At 46.5% G+C, this 19,269-nt stretch overlaps 1 protein-coding gene across 3 annotated transcripts in view; it reads right to left on the bottom strand.

The window, feature by feature from the left end:
• The window catches only part of LOC140201748 (cytosolic purine 5'-nucleotidase-like), a 122,896-nt gene that overhangs the window by 37,078 nt on the left and 66,549 nt on the right, over positions 1 to 19,269 (bottom strand). For all 3 annotated transcript variants that reach the window (XM_072266365.1, XM_072266364.1, XM_072266363.1), the window contains exons 8-9: positions 17,104 to 17,157; positions 9,308 to 9,391 (exon numbers count right to left, since the gene is read on the bottom strand). In XM_072266365.1, the coding sequence (XP_072122466.1) occupies positions 9,308 to 9,391; positions 17,104 to 17,157 (138 nt within the window). The remainder of the gene's footprint in view (positions 1 to 9,307; positions 9,392 to 17,103; positions 17,158 to 19,269) is intronic.

Below are 19,269 nucleotides of genomic sequence, written 5' to 3' on the forward strand. Positions count from 1 at the left end.
ACCTCCGTTGCCTTGTAGCCATACTCCACCCCCCACGGGAAAGGCTTTGGGAGTAAACCCCGAGGAAGAAATTTGGATCTGGGGTCCCTAAGGCAGTTTGACGTTGTTTACAACTTCACCTTGGCAACCACTGCAATGACACTGGTGCCAAGCTGTATCAGCACTTGCCCTTCCTTTGGACTACATCAGTGACCTGGAGAGGGGAACCCACTGCATGGGCAACGGCCGGTTCTTCAAATCTTCCTGCCCAGGAATCCTACTTTGGATAGGACACAGTCCACCAGAGGCGCAAATCTATGATCCCCTGGGATCGACAGCGGCCTACTACTACTGTTGGCAAAATGGAGTTTATAATCAAGGATGAAATAACCAGTCATTTAGAGAAGTTTAAAGCAATCAAATCCTATCAGAATGGTTTTATGATCGGTAAATCCCTTTTGACAAATTTTCTATAGAATGTATGGAGCAGAGTTGACAGAGGGAACCTGTACGTGTACTAGGATTTCAAGAAGGCTTTTGACGAGGTGCCATGGATTGAAGACTGGTTACTACACAGAGTTGAGAAAAATAAAGCTTCAGGCAAGAAGCATGCAACTAGTGGAGTGGCCTGACGGTCAATTCTTGGCAGTACATTATTGACTATTTACACTAATGACCTGGAAGAAAGAGAGCGTGAGGTGTCCAATTTTGCCGGTGATTTGAAGCTGTGTGGGAGGGCATGAAATATTGAGGATATTTAGGATTATAGATGTGCTTAGTGTGTGAGTTTAAACTTTGCAAGTGCAGTGTGATATGAGGAAGTGTGAGGTTATGCACTTCAGTAAGAGAAATCAAAAGGCAGCCTAAAATCCAGTTGGAAAAGATTGCAGTTGAGAGATATACACAGGAAGACTGAGATGTTCTTGTGTACAATTCACAAAAATGTTGGGGCTGGTAAGTACTTCAGGTTAGGAAGGCAAATGGCATAATTGGCCTTTATTGCAAGGTGACTAGAATTTAGAAACAGGGTGGTATCATTGCTAAAGTACTGGTACTGCTGCGATTACACCTAGATTACTCTGCACAGTCGTGGTCACTTACTTACAAAGGATATATTAGCACTGGAGACCGAGCAAAGATTCATTAGGCTAATTCCATAGACAAAATCATTCTCCTATCATGAGCAGCTAAAGGATCTGAATTTGCTGAAGTTGGGAAGAATGAGCGATGATCCTAGTTAAACACAGAATACCCCCAGGGAAAAGTGACAGGGTAGACATTGAGATGCTTCCATAGTGGAAGAATCTCGCACAAGGAGGGAGGAGAAGATGGCAGCGCGACGCAGTGCGCGCAGCCATTCCAAATGAAATCGTATCTGTGAAGTAGGATGCCGTGCACAATCCTGTTTTGATAGAGACAGATGTGAAGAAGCACGGAGGAACATCTGGAGTAACTTCTGAAATGTCTGCTTCACTGCCGCTGCTACTGCACATTCGAGAATCTCTGGAGGGAAGGCCCCAAATCCTTGGCCTTGCCTATTGCCTGTTGCCAGGTCTGGGGTCAAAACACTCGGCAGAGATGGTGCTCAGTGTATTGGCGTTGGGGAGCTGGTAAGAGGCTCGGAGTTTTCGGACGGACTCGGAGTCGGACTGTGGTCAGGTGCTTCCAGGATGCTGCATTGGCAAGTTTGCAGCGCTGGAGGTTTACCGTCTGCATGAGGTGATGGGACTTTCGAGAGACTCTGTGACTTTTACCATGCCATGGTCTGTTCTTATCAAATTATGGTATTGCTTTGCACTGTTGTAACAATATGTTATAATTATGTGTTTTTTGTCAGTTTTTCAGGCTTGGTTTGTCATGTGTCTCTGTGATATCATTCTGGAAAAACATTGTACCATTTCTTAATGCATGCATTACTACAAACATGTAAATGACAATAAGAGAGGAGTGCGTGTCCTCATAATCTGATCTAAGAGTATGGATGCCCAATCATTTAACACTGAGGTATGCATTACAGAGAGTGGTGAATCTCTGGAATTCTCTACTTCAAAGGGTTGCGGGGGCTGGATCGTTTGGGATGTTTAAAAGGAAGTATACATGTCTTTGAAAGATCAGAAATTGAGGGCTTTGGGGAATCAACACAGAAAAGGAAATAAGGCCGGGTCATATCCACAATGACCATACTGAACGGCAGTACAGGTTTAAGGAGCTGAATGATCTGCTCCAGCTCCAGCTCCTGAGTTCTCTTATTTTAAAGAGACTTGGAACTATAGTTAATGTTTCACTAAAGCTTGTTTGCTAGCCATCTGTTTTATGCATTAAGATACTAGCACTTACAGTTGGGAGTAGCTGGAACAGCAATTAAGGTGGTGCACGCTGCAGCCACGGTGTGATAGCGCTGTAGGGTAAAAGAGAGAAAATGTGTGTATTCTGGGTTTCCGCAAATAGCCAGAGAAGAGTGTTATATGCTTCTGTCATTGCAGTGGGGATTGAAACTACAACCCTTGCACCCAGAGAGAAATTAAGGCAAATTTTCCAGATTAGTGGCAAATTATCATCAACTACGTGCCTGGGGCTGTTTTCACGCTCCAAGCTTGTTGATGGAGCAGTCTCTACATTGATTGATGGAGGAGATTTGCTACATTCCAGTTACCCCTGAGCATTATATGAGTTTGTCCCATCCAACATGATCCACTTAGTCCCTTCAACACTCCTAAAATAAAACAAGTCAATTTGAGTTGGGTGGCGTACTGTTATGAATACGAAATTTCTCCCCATAAAATGAGTCAACAGAAATGTCAGGTTTTATTGGAGGACTGGGCCGTCCACCGCTGTTCTGAAAGTTGTTGCATATTACAAGGCTTCAGATCTAATCCCGGTGGATCAGGTTTTCATCGTATCCACCAGATCTAGTTGAGTTGCCCTTAGTGCCACGAACTCCACCCCTCCCCACCAAACCTTGACCCCCCCCCATGAGACAGTCAGCCTCTGATTGGTCTTTTCATTTCCTGTTCTAAGGGTTCCACTTCTCAGTTTCTCAACCACAGATCACTTCCAACACTCACCACTGCTTGCCCGTTAATATTGACTCTAATGGGGGTAGCAACCCCAGCCCGTAAAAACTCAGAGCTACAGGAACTAAAGACGTGCACCCCCCCTGCCCGTAGGCAGCCCACGCCCCAGTGAGCGGGACGGGTTTAAATATTGGTAAATGGATTCCTGTGGTTGAGTACAGGGAGGGCTCATTTGATTCCTAGCTGGCGCTGTTCATTGGGAAGACAAGAGAATTTAGTTTTATTCACTAGCTAACAAGAACAGTCCTATTGCTCATTTCCAACTGCACCCACCCCACCCCCCATGTGTGGTGATCCTCACTGCTGAGTAGAGAGGTCCAGGATTCCAACCCGGCATCAATGAAGGAACAGTAACATATTTCCAAATCTTTGTGGTGTGCAACCCGGAGGGAAACTGCGGGGGGTAGTGTTCCCCTGCGACTGATGCCTTAGTCATTTTTGGTGGAGGAAGCCCAGGTTCGGGAGGTGCCCCCCAATTAGCCCGGTGTGTAAATGCAGTGCATTTTCTAGGTAGTACATAGTACAGCCACTGCGTGGCACTGCTGATGGGTGAAAGAAAGAGTGTGTTTTCCCCAATGTTTGGTGACCGTGTGGAAAATTAAAGAACTGTATTGCAGAAATGAGCAGCAGGACCAACTCAAATCCACAAAGCTTTCACATGACAGATCAGCAATATTCGTTTCTTTCAGTTATTTTAAACAGGTATTAAAAAAGGGGGTAGATGATTTAATTGCAATGTTTTGTTTAAGAATAAGAACTTTTTATGCAGCTAATCGTAAACACTAGAAAGTCTGAGGATGCTGGAAATCTACAGCAACACACACAAAATGCTGGGGGAGGTCAGTGAGTCAGGCAACATCTGTTGAAATAAATAAGCAGTCGACATTTGGGGCTGAGACCCTTCTTCAGGACTGAAAAGGAAGGGGAAGACACCAGAATAAACAGGTGGGAGGAGGGCAAGAAGGATAGCTGGAAGGTGCTAGGTAAGCCAGTTGGGTGGGAAAGGTAAAGGGCTGGAGAGGAAGGAATCTGATAGGAGAGGAGAGTGGACCATAAGAGAAAGGGAAGGAGGAGGGCACCCAGGAGGGGTGAGAAGAGGAAAGAGGCCAGAGAGGGGAATAGAGAAAGAGGGGAGGAAGAGAGGAAATGTTATTTTACCAGAAGGATAAATTGATATTCATGCCATCAGGTTGGAAGCTACCCAGAAAGAGTACAAGGTGTTGCTCCTCCATCCTAGCCTCATCTTGGCACAAGAAGAGGTGCCGGAATAGAAATGGGGATGGGAATTGAAATGTTTTGCCGCCTGGAAGTTCCACTTTTGGCAGGTGGAGTGAAGATGCTCAACGAAGCGGTCCCCCAATTTATGATGGGTTAGAATAGTGGGGAGGGATGAATGGACAAGGGAATCACGGAGGGAGTGACCCCCGCAGAAAGTGGAGGGGGAGGGAGGTAAAGATATGTTTGGTGGCAGGATTACTTTGGACATGGATGAAGTTGCAAAGAAGGATGTGTTAGATGTGGAGACTCATGAGGTAGTAGGTAAGGACAAGAAGAACTGTATCACTGTTAAGGCAGCGGGAAGATAGGGTGAGCACAGATCTTTGGGAAATGGATGCGTGTGAGGGCAGCATTGATGGTAGAGGAAGGGAAACCCCATTCTTTGAAGAAGGAGGACCACTTTGATGTCCTGGACAGGAAAGCTGCATCCTGAGAACAGATGCAACGGAGATGAAGGTACTGAGAACAGGGAATAATGTTTTTACAGGAGACAGGGTGGAGAGAGGTATAGCCAAGATAACCGTGGGAACTGGTAGGTTTATAAAAGATGCCGAATGACAGTTTGTCTCCAGAGATGGAGACAGAGATTGAGAAAGGAGAGGGACCTGAGGGAGGTGTCAGAAATGGACCAAGTGAATTTAAGGGCAGGGTGGAAGTTAGAGGCAAAGTTGATGAAACTGTCAAGCTGAACATGTTGGCATGAAGCAGTGCCCATGCAGTCTTCAATGCAGCAGAGGAAGCACTGGGGAGCATTACCGGGAAAGCTTGGAACATGGACCGCTCCGCATAGCCAATGAAAAGCCAGGTTTGGCTGAGGACCATGGCTACCCCTCGAGTCAGGAGAAAGTGGGAGGAGCTGAAGGAAAAATTGTTGAGGGTGAGGACCAGTTCTGCCAGATGGAGGAGGTTGGTGATGGAGGGGAACTGGTTGGTTCTCTTATTGAGAAAGAAATGGAAAGCTCTAAGGCCTTCCTGATGGGGAAGAAGTGTATGAAGCAGCATCAATATCGTCTTCAATGTAGCAGTGGGACAGAGGTGTACAGGAATTGGACATCCATGATGAAGATGAAGCGGTCAGGGCCAGGGAATTGAAAGTTACTGAGGAGACTGAGAGCTTGAGAAGTGTCGTGGATGTAGGTGGGAAAGGGGATAGAATGGAGCCGAGGAATGGAGACCCCAGTTCTGTGGGCAGAAGAAGGCAGAGACAATAGGCCTACCTGGACAGGTTTGTGGATCTTGGGTAGGAGGTAGATGCGAGCAGAGCGGGGTAAGGGAACTATGAGTCTGGTGGCAGTGGAGTTCTCCAGAGTGGATGAGGTCAGTGATGGTGTTGGAGACAGTTTTCTGATGGTTCGGAGATGGTCCTCTACAAGGGGTAGGTATGAGGAGGTGTGGGAGTAGACGCCTGAGCTCAGCAAGGTAGAAGTCAGTTGTCTCCGCTACAACAGCACCCCCTTTGTCTGTGGGCTTGATGGTAAGGTTAAGATTGGTGCAGAGAGTGGAGAACAGACGGTTGATGGTTTGTCAGCAATCCAAGGTGAAAGGATTGAGGGTAGGGTGTCCGAGCAGAGTAGGAGGGTTGAAGATGGGAGAAGGCATCATCAGTGCAAGTGGGGAATTCTTGCCAAAGAAGTGGGCTCGAAGTTGGAGGCGACAGAAGAGGAGACTGACTTCAGAGCGGGCACGGAACTCACTGAGGTGTGGATGAGGTGGAGACAAAGGTAAGGCGCTTGCTGAGGACGAACCTTCTGCCTCAGAGAGGGGAAGGTCAGAGGCAATGGTGGAGACTTGGCAAGGATTAGAGCTGGGATCAAAGGGGGAAGAGAGTTGGTGGCACCAGAGGAAAGAGGAAGGTTGGGGTGTTCATGGAGGGTGGGATATGAGGAAGATGGAGGCTCTGAGGACCCAAGAGGTGATAATGTTGACACGAGGTTGGAGAGTGGTGTTGGGGAAAGGGGAGCCTGGGGTCCAGTGGCAGCGAGGAAGGTCTTAGCCTGGAGGCTTGTGGTTAAATCTGGTGGGGCCAGGGTTCACTGTGCCCTTTTAGAATGCATTGGATACATACGATGAATAATAATTTACAAGTCCACAACGAAGGGGTTGTGTCACGGAGCTAGTGTATTGTTCTGGTAGGGAGCCAGCATGGACCTAATGGGCTGAATGGCTCGTTCTGTGCTGTAATCATTCTGTTTCCATTCTATGACTTCCCACGTCAAATGGATAGGGTCAGGCTCTGTCATATGATTATAAGGAAGTCACCATGTGTCTATTAGACACATAACAACAGACAGATATCCCTGAACTTAAAATTCAATCAAAACTCAAAGTATTGGAAAAGACAAATAGAGTGGTATGTAGGCCAATGTTAACAGAGTGTTCCAATGAATCCAGTGCCCTACAGGTTGTACGTTTTCCCCTCTCTAATTCCCTTTTGAAAGTTATTACAGAATGTATTCCCACTAGTTCTCAGGCAGCACAATTGCAATTTGAACAGTTTGCCGTGTGCCTGAAATAACAATATAACAAAGAAACACTCAGCTGATGGAATATTGACTGCGAGGAGAAATATCTTGAAATTAGACCATCAAACACAAGACATAGGAGCAGAATTAGGCCATTCAGTCCATCGAGTCTGCTCCGCCATTCCATCATGTCTGATTTAATATCTCTCTCAAACCCATTCTCCTGCCTTCTCCCTGTAACCTTTGCCATCCTGACTAATCAAGAACCTATCAATCCCCACTTTAAATATACCCAATGACTCGTTCTCCCACAGCCATCTGTGGCAATGAATTCCACATATTCACTACTCTCTGACTACAGGAATTCTTCCTCATCTCTGTTGATGCCCCCCTATTCTGAGGCTGCGTCCTGGACTCCCCCACTATAGGAAATACCCTCCCCGCATCCACTCTGTCCAGACTGTTCAATATTCAATAGGTTTCAATGAGATCCCCCCCTCATTGATTTGAGTACATGATTCCTGTTACTTAACAATAAAATCTGTTTTATGTGTGTTGTAACGTATTTACTTTTGATTTCTAGTAGAAGCTCATAGTTAGAATGACCACTTCAGTTGTGACAAACTTTTCACACAGATGCCCGTTTTCCCAATTTCGTTCATGCAGGCAATGACATCATCAAAGCATACGACTACAATTTATGCTGTTTTGGCAGAAATTGGGTCTAAAAATCCCAAAAATCTCTACAGATTAAAATGTTTCCACGCAGACACGAATGTTTTGGCCACAGATCCTGGCACAATGACTTCGTTCTTCCTCACAGGCTTTGCCAAAACCGGTTGGAGCAATCTGGTTTCATGAGCCGTAATGTCCTGTGGTGGTTTTGGGCTACTGGTGGGAAGGGATTCTGTAATCTCATCGGAGGCTACTGTTTTCCCTTTCCCTTCCATCCCTCCAACCGAGCTGCTTTTTGTCACTTCTACAGCTGCACGGAGACAGCACTTCAACTCTCTGACTCACTTCCACGCAGGCGGTGCATGAGTGATGTGGCATCATTGAGCTCTGCTTCAGCTGCTGTCAGAAACAGGCTCCGCACATCTCAATGCAGCTATAAAGAAGGCAAGCAGTGACGATATTTCATTGGGAGCTTGAAGAGATTTGGTATAAAAACACTTAAAAACTTCTATAGTTGTACTGTGGAGAGCATTCTGACAGGCTGCATCACTGTCTGGTATGGAGGGGCTACTGCACAGGACCGAAAGAAGCTGCAGAGGGTTGTAAACTTAGTTGGCTCCATCTTGGGTACTAGCCTACAAAGTACCCAGGACATCTTCAAGCAGTGGTGTCTCAGAAAGGCAGCATCCAATATTAAGGACCTCCAGCACCCAGGGCATGCCCTTTTCTCACTGTTACCATCAGGTAGGAGGTACAGATGCCTTGAGTCACATACTCAGCAATTCAGGAACAGCTTTTTCCCCTCTGCCATCCAATTCCTAAATGGACATTGAACTTGTGAACACTACCTCACTTTTTTAATATATATTATTTCTGTTTTTGCACGATTTTTAATCTATTCAATATACATATACTGTAATTGGGTCAGGTCACTCGTCTGAGTGCTGCTGGTACCATGTAACCCAGTGCTACCTGTCGCATGGTCGGGTGGTCGGCAACTAAACCGGCTCCCTCACCAGGCTTGCCTGGTGAGGAGGGTGGCTAGACACCCTGCAGAACAAAAAACAGGACCTGGCAAAGGACAGATGAGCCCTCTCGTAGGGTCAACGTCCATCTAGCAAACACGTGCCGTGAAGCACGGAAAGGGCATCCCTTGCATCGAAGCTTGGTCTGGCCATTCACTGCAACAGAACCTCCCTCAGCCGTCTTGGACCCCACCGTGCCACTGGATCCGGGAGGGGATGTCGAGAGGGTGGGTCTGGACCTGTGCAACTCCCTACTCTCTTAAAATCCATTTACACACACGCTGTTCCTTTCTGCACTGAAAGGAACCATCATCATCCTGTGGGATGGATAGCCAGAAGAAGAAGAAGAAGAAGAAGAAGAGAAGACTGTAATTGATTTATTTTTTTTTCTTCTATTCCATGTGTTGCACTCAACTGCTGCTGCTAAGTTAACAAATTTCACAACACATGCCAGTGATAATAAACCTGATTCTGATTCTGAAAGATAAGGGTTTTTTTTAGAAGGGTAACTTCCACAATTTTACCTCTTTTCCATGTGGGTCCCCAAATAATTGCTGGGACAATGTGTAGAACGTCAGTAATGGGTGAAACCTCATTTCTGGGAGGTGTGCTGCATTTTTACACTTGTTATTGTCCCTGAGTTTCCCGGGTCAGCCTGTACCACCACCAGAGGAGCCAGCAATAGAAAACCCTTTGGAGAACGTCATGCCCCACTCGAGTGACTGCACTGCTACTGCTGTTGCCGATTACCCGGCGGCCCGCCTCTGCGATTTACTCAAGCATCCTCAGGAGCCCCGGACAAAATAGAACTTACGTTTGTGTAAGGGTAATCACTGTTAGTGGCAAGGAAAATCTTCCCCACTTCTTTCATTCGACCCAGGAGCAGCGGCAGGCGAGGCTGTGGAGAAACAAGAGTCACATTCCAGCTGTTCGGCGGTTGTTTTCCTGGGGTGGAGGAGATTATGGGATTACAGGAGTTGGGGGGGGGGATGGAGGAGGGGTTGGAATCACTACTGGATGGGACAGGACGGTGATTGGTGTGGGAGTGGGAGCCTGGTGCAAAAGGAAGCAGCTCTCGGTTAAACACAGGGCATTTAGGATGGGAAAGTATGCATTCTTATTTCAGTACATGGGGTTACATAATACACTAGGTGACTGAAGCAAAAATTGTCACGAGTGATGCTGAAGAAGAGGGGACCGAGCAAGTGGAATTTGATAGGCAAATGAGGTTTGGACTGCATGTGGAGCAACATGGGTGGACAGTCTAGTCCTGTGATAAAATTTCTATGCTTCTTAGGGGGATAAATGCAGCTGCCACCTGAGAACACAGCATGACGATCGAGAAGTACATGTTCCTTCATTACTCTGCATGTTAAAAACCTGAAACACCCTCCCTGACAGCACTGCAGGAGTACACCATCACTTGGACTCCAGTGAGGCAGCAGAAGGTCAACAAACGATGGGCGCTAAATAGTAGTCTTGCCAGTGATGCTCATGTCCTGGACGAGCTAAACAGAACAAAGCAGCTCTGCATTTTGGCCCAGAGAGGCAAGCTCGGAACGTCGTTGAGACCTGCAGATGCTTGTTCTGTGGTTGCAATCTTGCAGTTTGTTACAGATACCAACATCAACAATAGAGCCTGTGAATTACAATCTGCGGAGTAACTTCTGATGGACTGGTTTACATTCCTGAATGAAGAGCACCTTGACACCGTACGAGGACGCCTCTCCAGTGTCGTGCTATCACATGATTCTGGCCGTATTTTTGCTTTACGAAAGCTACATTCCGGCGAAGCCATCAGAAATGACAGCAGTGACTTTGCAGTCAGGAAGTGACCGACTGCTGGCTGGACGGGTTGTAAACAATGCATCTGATCTCCGAGCTGCACCAGAAAAACTGAACACGAGAAATTCTGTGGATGCTGGAAATCCGAAGCAACACAAACAAAATGCTGAGGATCTCTGCAGGACAGGCAGCATCCACGGAAATCAACAGTTGATGTTTTGGGCCAAGACCCTTCTTCAGGACTGAAAAGGGGTAAGATGCCAGAATAAAAAGGGGGGAGGTGAGGTGAAGGAGGATAGCTAGAAGGTGAAGCTGGGTGCATTGAAAAGGTAAAAGGCTGAAGAAGAGAGTGGACCATAGGAGAAAGAGAAGGAGGAGGGGGACCGGGGGAGGTAAAAGGTAAGAGGCCAGAGTGGGGAATAGATGAAGCCGGGAGGGGGCAGGGAAACACTTTTTTTACCGAAAAGAGACATCAATATTCAAACCATTAGACTGGAGGCTACCCAGACGGAATATAAGGTATTGTTCCTCTATCCTGAGGGCGGCCTCATTGTGGCATAAGAGGAGAGTAGACCGTAAGAGAAAGGGACGGAGGAGAGACAGGTTGGAACAGGAATGGGAATGGGAATTAAAATGTCTGGCCACCGAGAAGTTCCGCTTTTGACGGATGGAGCAGAGGTACTTTGATGAAGCGGTCCTCCAATTTACGACGGGTCTCACCGATGTGGAGGAGGCTGCATTGGGAGCACCAGACTCAATTGAGGACCACAGCAGATTTGCAGGTGACGTGTTGTCTCACCTGGAAGGACTGTTTGGGGCCCTGAGTGGAAGTGAGGGAAGAGATGAATGGGCAAGTGTAGCACTTTGGCCGTTCGCCAGGATAAGTGCCGGGAGGGAGAGCAGTCAGAAGGGGCAAATGGAGAAGTGAATCACAGAGGGAGCAATCTCTGCAGAAAGCAGAGAGAGGAGGGGAGGTAAAGAATGTTTCTGGTGGTGGGATCCCTTTGGAAATGGCGGAAGTTGCGGGAAATGATGTGTTGGATGCAGAGGGTGATGGGGTTGTAGACGGGACCCACGCGGTGCCCATGGCTACTCCTGGAGTCTGGAGAAAGTAGGAGGAGCTGAAGGAAAAATTGTTGAGGTTGAGGACCAGTCCTGTCAGATGGAGGAGGGGAACTGGTTGGTTCTTTTACTGAGAAAAAAGTGGAGAACTTTAAGGCCTTCCTGAAGTGCATGGTGACTGGATATCCATGGTCAGGGCCAGGAACCGAAAGCTAGTGAGGAGATCGAGACCATGAGAAGAGTCGTGGATGTAGGTGAGAAGTATCTGAACCAAGGGGGATAGAATGACGTTGAGGAATGAGGGCACAGGTTCAGTGGGGCAGGAGCAGGCAGAGACAATGGGCCTACCCAGACAGTCATGTTTGTGGATCTTGGGTAGGAAGTAGAAACAACCATTGCGGGGTAAGGGAGCTATGGGTTTGGTGGCAGTGGATGGGAATTTTCCGGAGTTGATGAGGTCAGTGATGGTGTCTGAGACAGTTTTCTGATGGTCCTTTTCAAGGGGTAAGTAAGAAGAGGTGCCTGAGAGTTGCCACCTGGTGTCACCAATGTAGAGGTCAGTATGCACAGCTCCCCCTTTGTCTGCGGATTTGATGGCAAGGGTGGGATTGCTGTGGAGAGAATGGAGTGTTGTGCGATCAGCAGGAGGAAGGTTTGAGGTAGGGTGAGGAGTGCTGAAGTTGAGCCAGTAGCAGACTTGTGGGCAATTACAGATTAAACAATCCAGGGCGGGCAGGGAACCAGTGCAGGGTGTCCATGAAGATGAAGAGGATTGGAGATGGGAGAAGGGATCATTGGGGTGGGGTGGGGGAGTTCTTGTTCATGAAGTGGGCTCGGAGATGGAGGCGATGGAAGAAGAGCTCGGCATTGTGGCAGGCGTAGAACTCACTGAGGTGCGGACTGGGGGGACAAAGGTAAAGCACTTGTTGAGGACAGAACGCTCTGCTTCAGGGAGGGGAAGGTTGGTGGCGATGGTGAAAACAGGGCAGGGATTAAAGCTGGGATCAGAGGGGCAGAAGAGTTGGACGTGACAGAGTAGGGATGATGGTTGGGATGTTCAGGGAAGTTAAGGTGGGAGGAAGATGAAGGTTCCAATGATCCAAGATGTGACAATGAAGTCTGAGAGACCCGGGGTTGGAAGGTGGGAGTAGGGTAAGGGGAGACCTGGGGCCCAGCGGCAGCAAGGAAAGTCTCAGTCTGGAGATGCTGGTGTTTGAGGACCAGTCTGGAGATGCTGATGTTTGAGGACCAGTCTGGAGATGCTGGTGTTTGAGGACCAGTCTGGAGATGCTGGTGTTTGAGAAGGGCCAGCCTGGAGATGCTGGTGGTTGAGGACCAGTCTGGAGATGCTGGTGTTTGAGGACCAGTCTGGAGATGCTGGTGTTTGAGGGCCAGTCTGGAGATGCTGGTGGTTGAGGACCAGTCTGGAGATGCGGGTGTTTGAGGACCAGTCTGGAGATGCTGGTGGTTGAGAAGGACCAGTCTGGAGATGCTGGTGGTTGAGAAGGACCAGCCTGGAGATGCTGGTGGTTGAGGACCAGTCTGGAGATGCTGGTGGTTGAGGACCAGTCTGGAGATGCTGGTGGTTGAGGACCAGTCTGGAGATGCTGGTGGTTGAGAAGGACCAGTCTGGAGATGCTGGTGGTTGAGGACTGGCCTGGAGCCAGAGCGTGAGGCTGCGTAATTTGTAGTCTGAAGGTGTCCAGGGTTGTAGGAACTGGAGATGGCGGTGGTGGAATCCGAGGTCTGGATCTACTTGGGGATCAGCAACAATTGTGTCACCAGTTCGGAGGTGTCAGGAAAACTGAGCTGATATCTGCAGAATAAGTAATGTGATAATATCTCACTGAACAATATTTGCAATGAATGGCATAGACAAATCTTAGAGGAAATAGGATGAAGGTTTGGAAAACTGCAGTAGGTTCTATTCTTAGTGTGAATGCAGTGGCCAATTCCATTTCCTGCATTTGGGAGCTTGCAGAAAATGAAAGCTCCCATTCCATTTTCTGGGGCACCGCAGTGGTGTAGCGGTTAGCGTGACACTATTACAGCTCAGGGTGTCGGAGTTCGAAGCTCCCAAAGCCATCTGTAAGAAGTTAGTATGTCCTTCCTGTGAGCGGTAGGTTTTCTCTGGGTGCTCTGGTTTCCTCCCAAAGATGTGCTGGTTAGTTGGTTAATTGGTCACTGTAAATTGTCCTGTGAATAGGCTGGGGTTAAATAGGTAGGTAACTCTAAGAGGATTGCAACCTTGTCGTTGGGTTTGCAGGCTTGCATGCCTCAATGACCAAGAGAGCTATGTTGGCAGGAGTCAGGGCTTTATTTTTTAGCTCTTGGTAGGGTCTCCCATGCCAAATAGGTCAAAGGGTAGAGACAAGACTAAGAGTGGTCCACAGAAGCAGCAATGAAGGATCCTTCTACGTGAGTGTGACGGTATTCCCGAGCCGCCTTTGGGGACTTGCGTAACTGACAGTAGTGAAAGCCAAGAGGAAGCTACTGTCATGATGAAGGAAGCCCCGAACACCGTCAGAGATGGAGGACCTTCATTGCTGCCCTAATTGCCAGTGGACAGTAAGTAAGTAAGTAAATAGGTAGGTTACTGAGCGTTGCAACTCGCTGGGCAGGAAGGGCCTGTTCCACACTGTATCTCCAAATAAAGTAAAAATAGACCTGTATCATCACTCATTGAAGAGAGTATGTAAGTAGCTGGAATCAAAGATATCTACAGAATAAATTTGCCCTATCATGTTCTTGTCAGCCAAGAGAAAATTATTCAGAGAATTCTCATTTCCCAGCACTCGGTCCTCAGCTAGGAGGTTCACCTAGGTTTGGTTATGGTTTCAGATTTTTCATTACTTATTCACTTTTTGGGATCTGGGCATTGCTGGCACGACCAGTGTTTATGGCTACTGCTAAATATCCTTGAGAAAGTTATGGTGAGCCATGTTCTTGAATTGCTGCCGCCCTCCTTGTGAAGCTGCTTCCAGAAAGCTGTTGGGGAGAGAGTTCCAGGATTCAGGTGCAGCAATACAAGATGGGCAATGTATTTCCAGGGCAGGGTACTACAGAGCTTGGAGTGGAACATGTAGGTGATAGTGTTCCCTTGCACCAAATGTTGCTGTCCTTCTTGGTGGTAAAGATGTTGGGTTTGGGAGGTGATGTTGGAATAGCCTGGCTGAGTAACTTCCGTATACTTTGTAGACAGGACACACGGTAAATTTCATGCGTGGGTGGAATGAATAGTGGATGAGATGCCTTCCATGGTGCCAAGCTTCTTGAAAGTTGTGTGAGCTGCACTCATTCAGGCAGCCGACCAATATTCCATCACGCCCCTGTATTGAATTGTACACTTATCCCTTGTAGGTGAATCAAAATCAGATTTATTAGTCTCTATATGACGTGGTGGAATGGCTTTGGAGTATTCTGCACCCCACAGCCTTTGTAGCTCTCCTTGTGGCCACAATACTTATGTGGCTGAGCTTCTGATCAATGGTGACCCAAGGATGTTGACAGTGAGAGACTTGGCATTGATAATGCCAAAGAGTGTTCCAAATCTCCAGCAGCCTGAGGGAAAATTTTTCATGTTTTCATTCTATGCTCCATTACCACATCCACTACAGGAGATTGGTCCATTCCTGTAGCCAAATGGAAAAGGTGAGACTACACCAAGTCTTATTATAACTGTACTAAGCTACCGACATAGTCTGCATTGGCAGTGGGGATAAAGTGTTAAAGCATACAGCAAAGAATGTGTCAAATATAACACAGGCTGAGTCACAGGGGCCGGGTGGAGGTCACTCACACACAAACAGAATCATCAGACTCACTTCCACTGGAAAATGTGACATGCTGATGCCAGGACGGAAGAGGCAAAGGAATAGAAACAAGATATTTTATTCTTTGCAAATTTATGCTTATTCAGACATTCAACTGCAGGCAGATGAGTCAAAATTTGTTTTTTTTTGACAAGGTAGAGCATCAAGATTCAGCAGTGATGACTTTTGCTCTTGAGTGTAAGGAAAAGGGGTATGACAGTTATCTGCTTAAAAGGAAAAGGTAAATTCCTTCCTCGTCAATAAGAGTATCTCATGGTCACTTCCCAAGAAAACCCTGTTTTCCATAGGTACTGGCAGCATAGTAACAGCTTAGGTAAACAGAAGCAGGCGTAGTCCACTTGACTCCTCGAGCTTGCCTCACCAAACAGCTGCCAATCTGCCCCAGGTCTCACTTTCTCTTCTGTGCCAGTTCCCATTAGCTATCAATTACCTAGTCTTTCAAAAATGTAGCTACCTCCTCCATAAATGCCCCAGTAATCTAGCCCCCACAACTCTCTGGGGTAGAAAGTTCTAGAGATTCCCCACCTTCTTTGTGAGAAGTAAACCCTATGCAGCTCAGCTTTAAAGGACCACTCCATAAGCTTGTAACAAAGCCTCCTCATTGGAAATCTCCCACTAGTGGGAACAATTCAACAGCTTCCCTGTCATTCCTCCAAGGATCTTATTTTTCAATAAAATCACCCTTGATTCTTCTAATTCCAAAGAGTACAGATAGAAACAAGAATTTATTAAACAAATGCAGGATAGTTTCTGGTTACCAGCTCTGATTAGGTACATTCCTGGAGGTTTATTCCTGCTTCTAATCAAAAGACCTAGTCAAACATTGGTTTCTTGGCACTCCTCGTTATGGTTGTACAGAACAAAATCACTTATCAAAACATAGAACACATTTAAAAGTCCTCATCAACACACACTAAACGCTGGGGCTCAGAGGGTGGGCTGCATCTATGGAAATGAATACGCAGTTGACATTTCGGGCCGAGACCCTTCTTCAATATTCAAAAGGGAAGGGGGAAAACACCAGAATAAGAAGGTGGGAGGAGGAGAAGGAGGACTAGCTAGAAAGGGATGGGTGAAGCCAGGTGGATGGGAAAGGTAAAGGGCTGGAGAAAAGTCCTTATTTTATCTCTTTCTGGAGAGTGTAATTACTGAAGGCTCCAAGGCAGCCTCTCCAGACTGGCAACCCTAGAGCCACAAAACACCAGGAGATGAAGAGGCATACAGGAGTGAAATAGTATGGCTTACAACCTCGCATTCAACATCAGCAAGCCCAAATAATTGAGTTTGGAGCAGGAAGGGCAAAGCAGGAGAACACACATCAGTATCATTGAGGGGTCAGCAGTTCCTGGATGCCAACATCTCAGAAGATCTCTCCTGGGCCCAACACATGGATGCAATCACGAAGAAGGCACAGCAGCAGCCCTACTTCGAGGTAAGCTTGAGGGGATCAGGTATGCCACCGAACAGTCTTGCAAATTTCTATAGATATACAGTGAAGAGCATTCTGACTGGCTGCACTGTAGCTTGGTATGGAGGCTTCAATGCACAGGTTCGCAAGAGGATGCAGAGGCTTGAAGACTCAACCAGTTCCATCACTGGCACAATCCTCCCCATAACTGAGGACACCTTCAAGAGGAGGTGATTCAAGTAGGCAGCATCCATCACTAAGGATCTGGGGCATGCTCTTTTCTCACTACTAGCATCAGGGAGGAACTACAGGTGCCTAAAGATCTACATTCAACAATTCAGTACCAGCTTCTTCACCTTTGGTCATCAGATTTCTTTTGTACTATTTGCTTATTTTTGTAATTTTTAGTAATTTTATGTCTTTGTCCTGTGCTTCTTGTCACTTAAGTCAATGATAATAAATCCAATTCTGATTCTGGGAGCTGCAATCTGAACACATGAAAAGCAGGAAGTATCTACTCACATCCTTCAGCACGTATTTTTCCAGGTTTCCCAATGTTTCCTTCTTTAAAATCCCCTGAAAGAAAAAAAAATGAAAGTTCAAATGAATTTCAGCAGACTTATTTCAGCAGGGGCAGCATGCATAACCTCCACTTGGTTATAAAGTTAACCACATCAGAATGGGGCGCTATTACAGATTGCCAACAGTCCGCGGGATTTAGAGGCACATATTTGTAGAGCGATCATAGACCGTTGCAAGAAACATAAGGTTGTTATAAGAGGTGATTTAAACTTTCCACGTATTGACTGGGACTCGCATACTGTAAAAGGACTAGATGGATAGAGTTTGTGAAATGCACTCAGAAAAGTTTCCTTAATCGGTACGTGGATGTGCCAACAAGAGAGTGGTGCACGGATTGAGATTCTAAGTTGGAGAAAGGCTGATTTTGATGGAGTCAGAAAGGATCTGGTAAGTGTGGATTGGGACAAGCTGTATTCTGGCAAAAGTGTACTTGGTAAGCAGGCAGCCTTCAAAAGTGAAATTTTGAGAGTACCAAGCTTGTCAGAATAAAAAGTGTAGATCACAGGTGTAGGGAACCTTGGTTTTCAAAAGATATTGAGGCTTTGGTTAAGAAAAAAGGGAGGTGCGTAGTCGGTATAGGCAGAAACAAATGAGGTACTTATGGAGTATAAGAAATTCAAGAGAAAACTTAAGAAAGAAATCAGGAGGGCTAAAAGAAGGCATGCAGTTTTCCAAATAGACAAAGTGAAGGGAAATCGTAAGGGATTCTACAGACATGTTAAGAGCAAAAGGACTGCAAGGGACAAATTTGGTCCTCTGGAAGATCAGAATGGTAATCCTTGTGTGGAGTCAACAGAGATAGGTGAGATCTTAAATGATTTATATTGCGTCTATATATACTCAGGAGATAGAGACAGAGTCTATAGAAGTAAGGCAAAGCAGCATTAACTTCATGAACCCTGTACAGATTACGGAGGAGGAGGTGCTTGCGGTCTTGAGGCAAATTAGGGTGGATAAATCCCAAGGCCTGACAAGGTGTTCCCTCAGACCTTATGGGAAGTGAGTGCAGAAATTGTCACAGCACTAACAGAGATATTTAAATCATCCCTAGTGACAGGTGAAGTATCAGAGGATGGTGGATAGACAATGTTGTTCCACTGTTTAAGAAAGGGTCTAAAAATAAACCAGGAAATTATCGGCCAGTGAGACTGACATCAGTACTGGGAAAAATTTTGGTAGGTAGTCTAAGGGTCTGGATATATGAGCATTTAGATAGACAAGGACAGATTAAGGATAGGCAGCATGCCTTTGTGTGTGGTAGGTCATGTCTTACCAAATTTATAGAGTTTTTTGAAGAAATTACCAGCAAAGTTGATGAAGGCAAGACAGAGTATGTTGTCTACATGGACTTTAGCAAGGTCTTTGACATGATCCTGCATGGGAGGTTGGTCAAGAAGGTCCAGTCGCTCGGCATTTAAGATGAGGTGGTAAATGGATTAGATATGGGATTTGTGGGAGAAGCCAGAGAGCCAGAGAGTGTTTGGTTGCCTCTCTGGCTGGAGGCCTGTGACTAGTGGTGTGCCACAGAGATCAGTCCTGGCTCCCAAGACTAGGGGTGTAATGGACAGCGAGGAAGACTATCATGGCTTGCAGCAGCATCTGGACCAGATGGAACAATGGGCTGAAAAATGGCAGATGGAATTTAATGCAGACAAGTACGAGGTATTGCACTTCATTAGGACCAACCAAAGTAGGTCTTACACAGTGAATGGTAGGGCACTGATGTGTGCGGTGGAACAAAGTGATCTGGGAATACAGGTCTATAATTCATTGAAAGTGGCTTCACTGGTAGATAGCGTTGGAAAGAAAACTTTTGGCACATTGGCCTTCATAAATCAAAGTATTGAATACAGGAGTTGGGATGTTATGCTGAAGTTGTATAAGACATTAGTGAGACCTAATTTAGAGTATTGTGTGCAGTTTTGGTCATCTATGTACAGGAAATATGTAAATAAGGTTGAAAGGGTACAGAGAAAATTTACAAGGATGTTGCTGGGTCTGGGGGATCTGAGCTGTAAGGAACGATTGAACAGGTTAGGACTTTACTCCTTGGGGTCATGAGAGTGTAGATAGGTACATGGTTGATAGGGGTATGGAGGGCAATGG

Source organism: Mobula birostris, chromosome 8 (genome assembly GCF_030028105.1).
Source record: "Mobula birostris isolate sMobBir1 chromosome 8, sMobBir1.hap1, whole genome shotgun sequence".
Lineage (NCBI taxonomy): Eukaryota > Metazoa > Chordata > Chondrichthyes > Myliobatiformes > Myliobatidae > Mobula > Mobula birostris.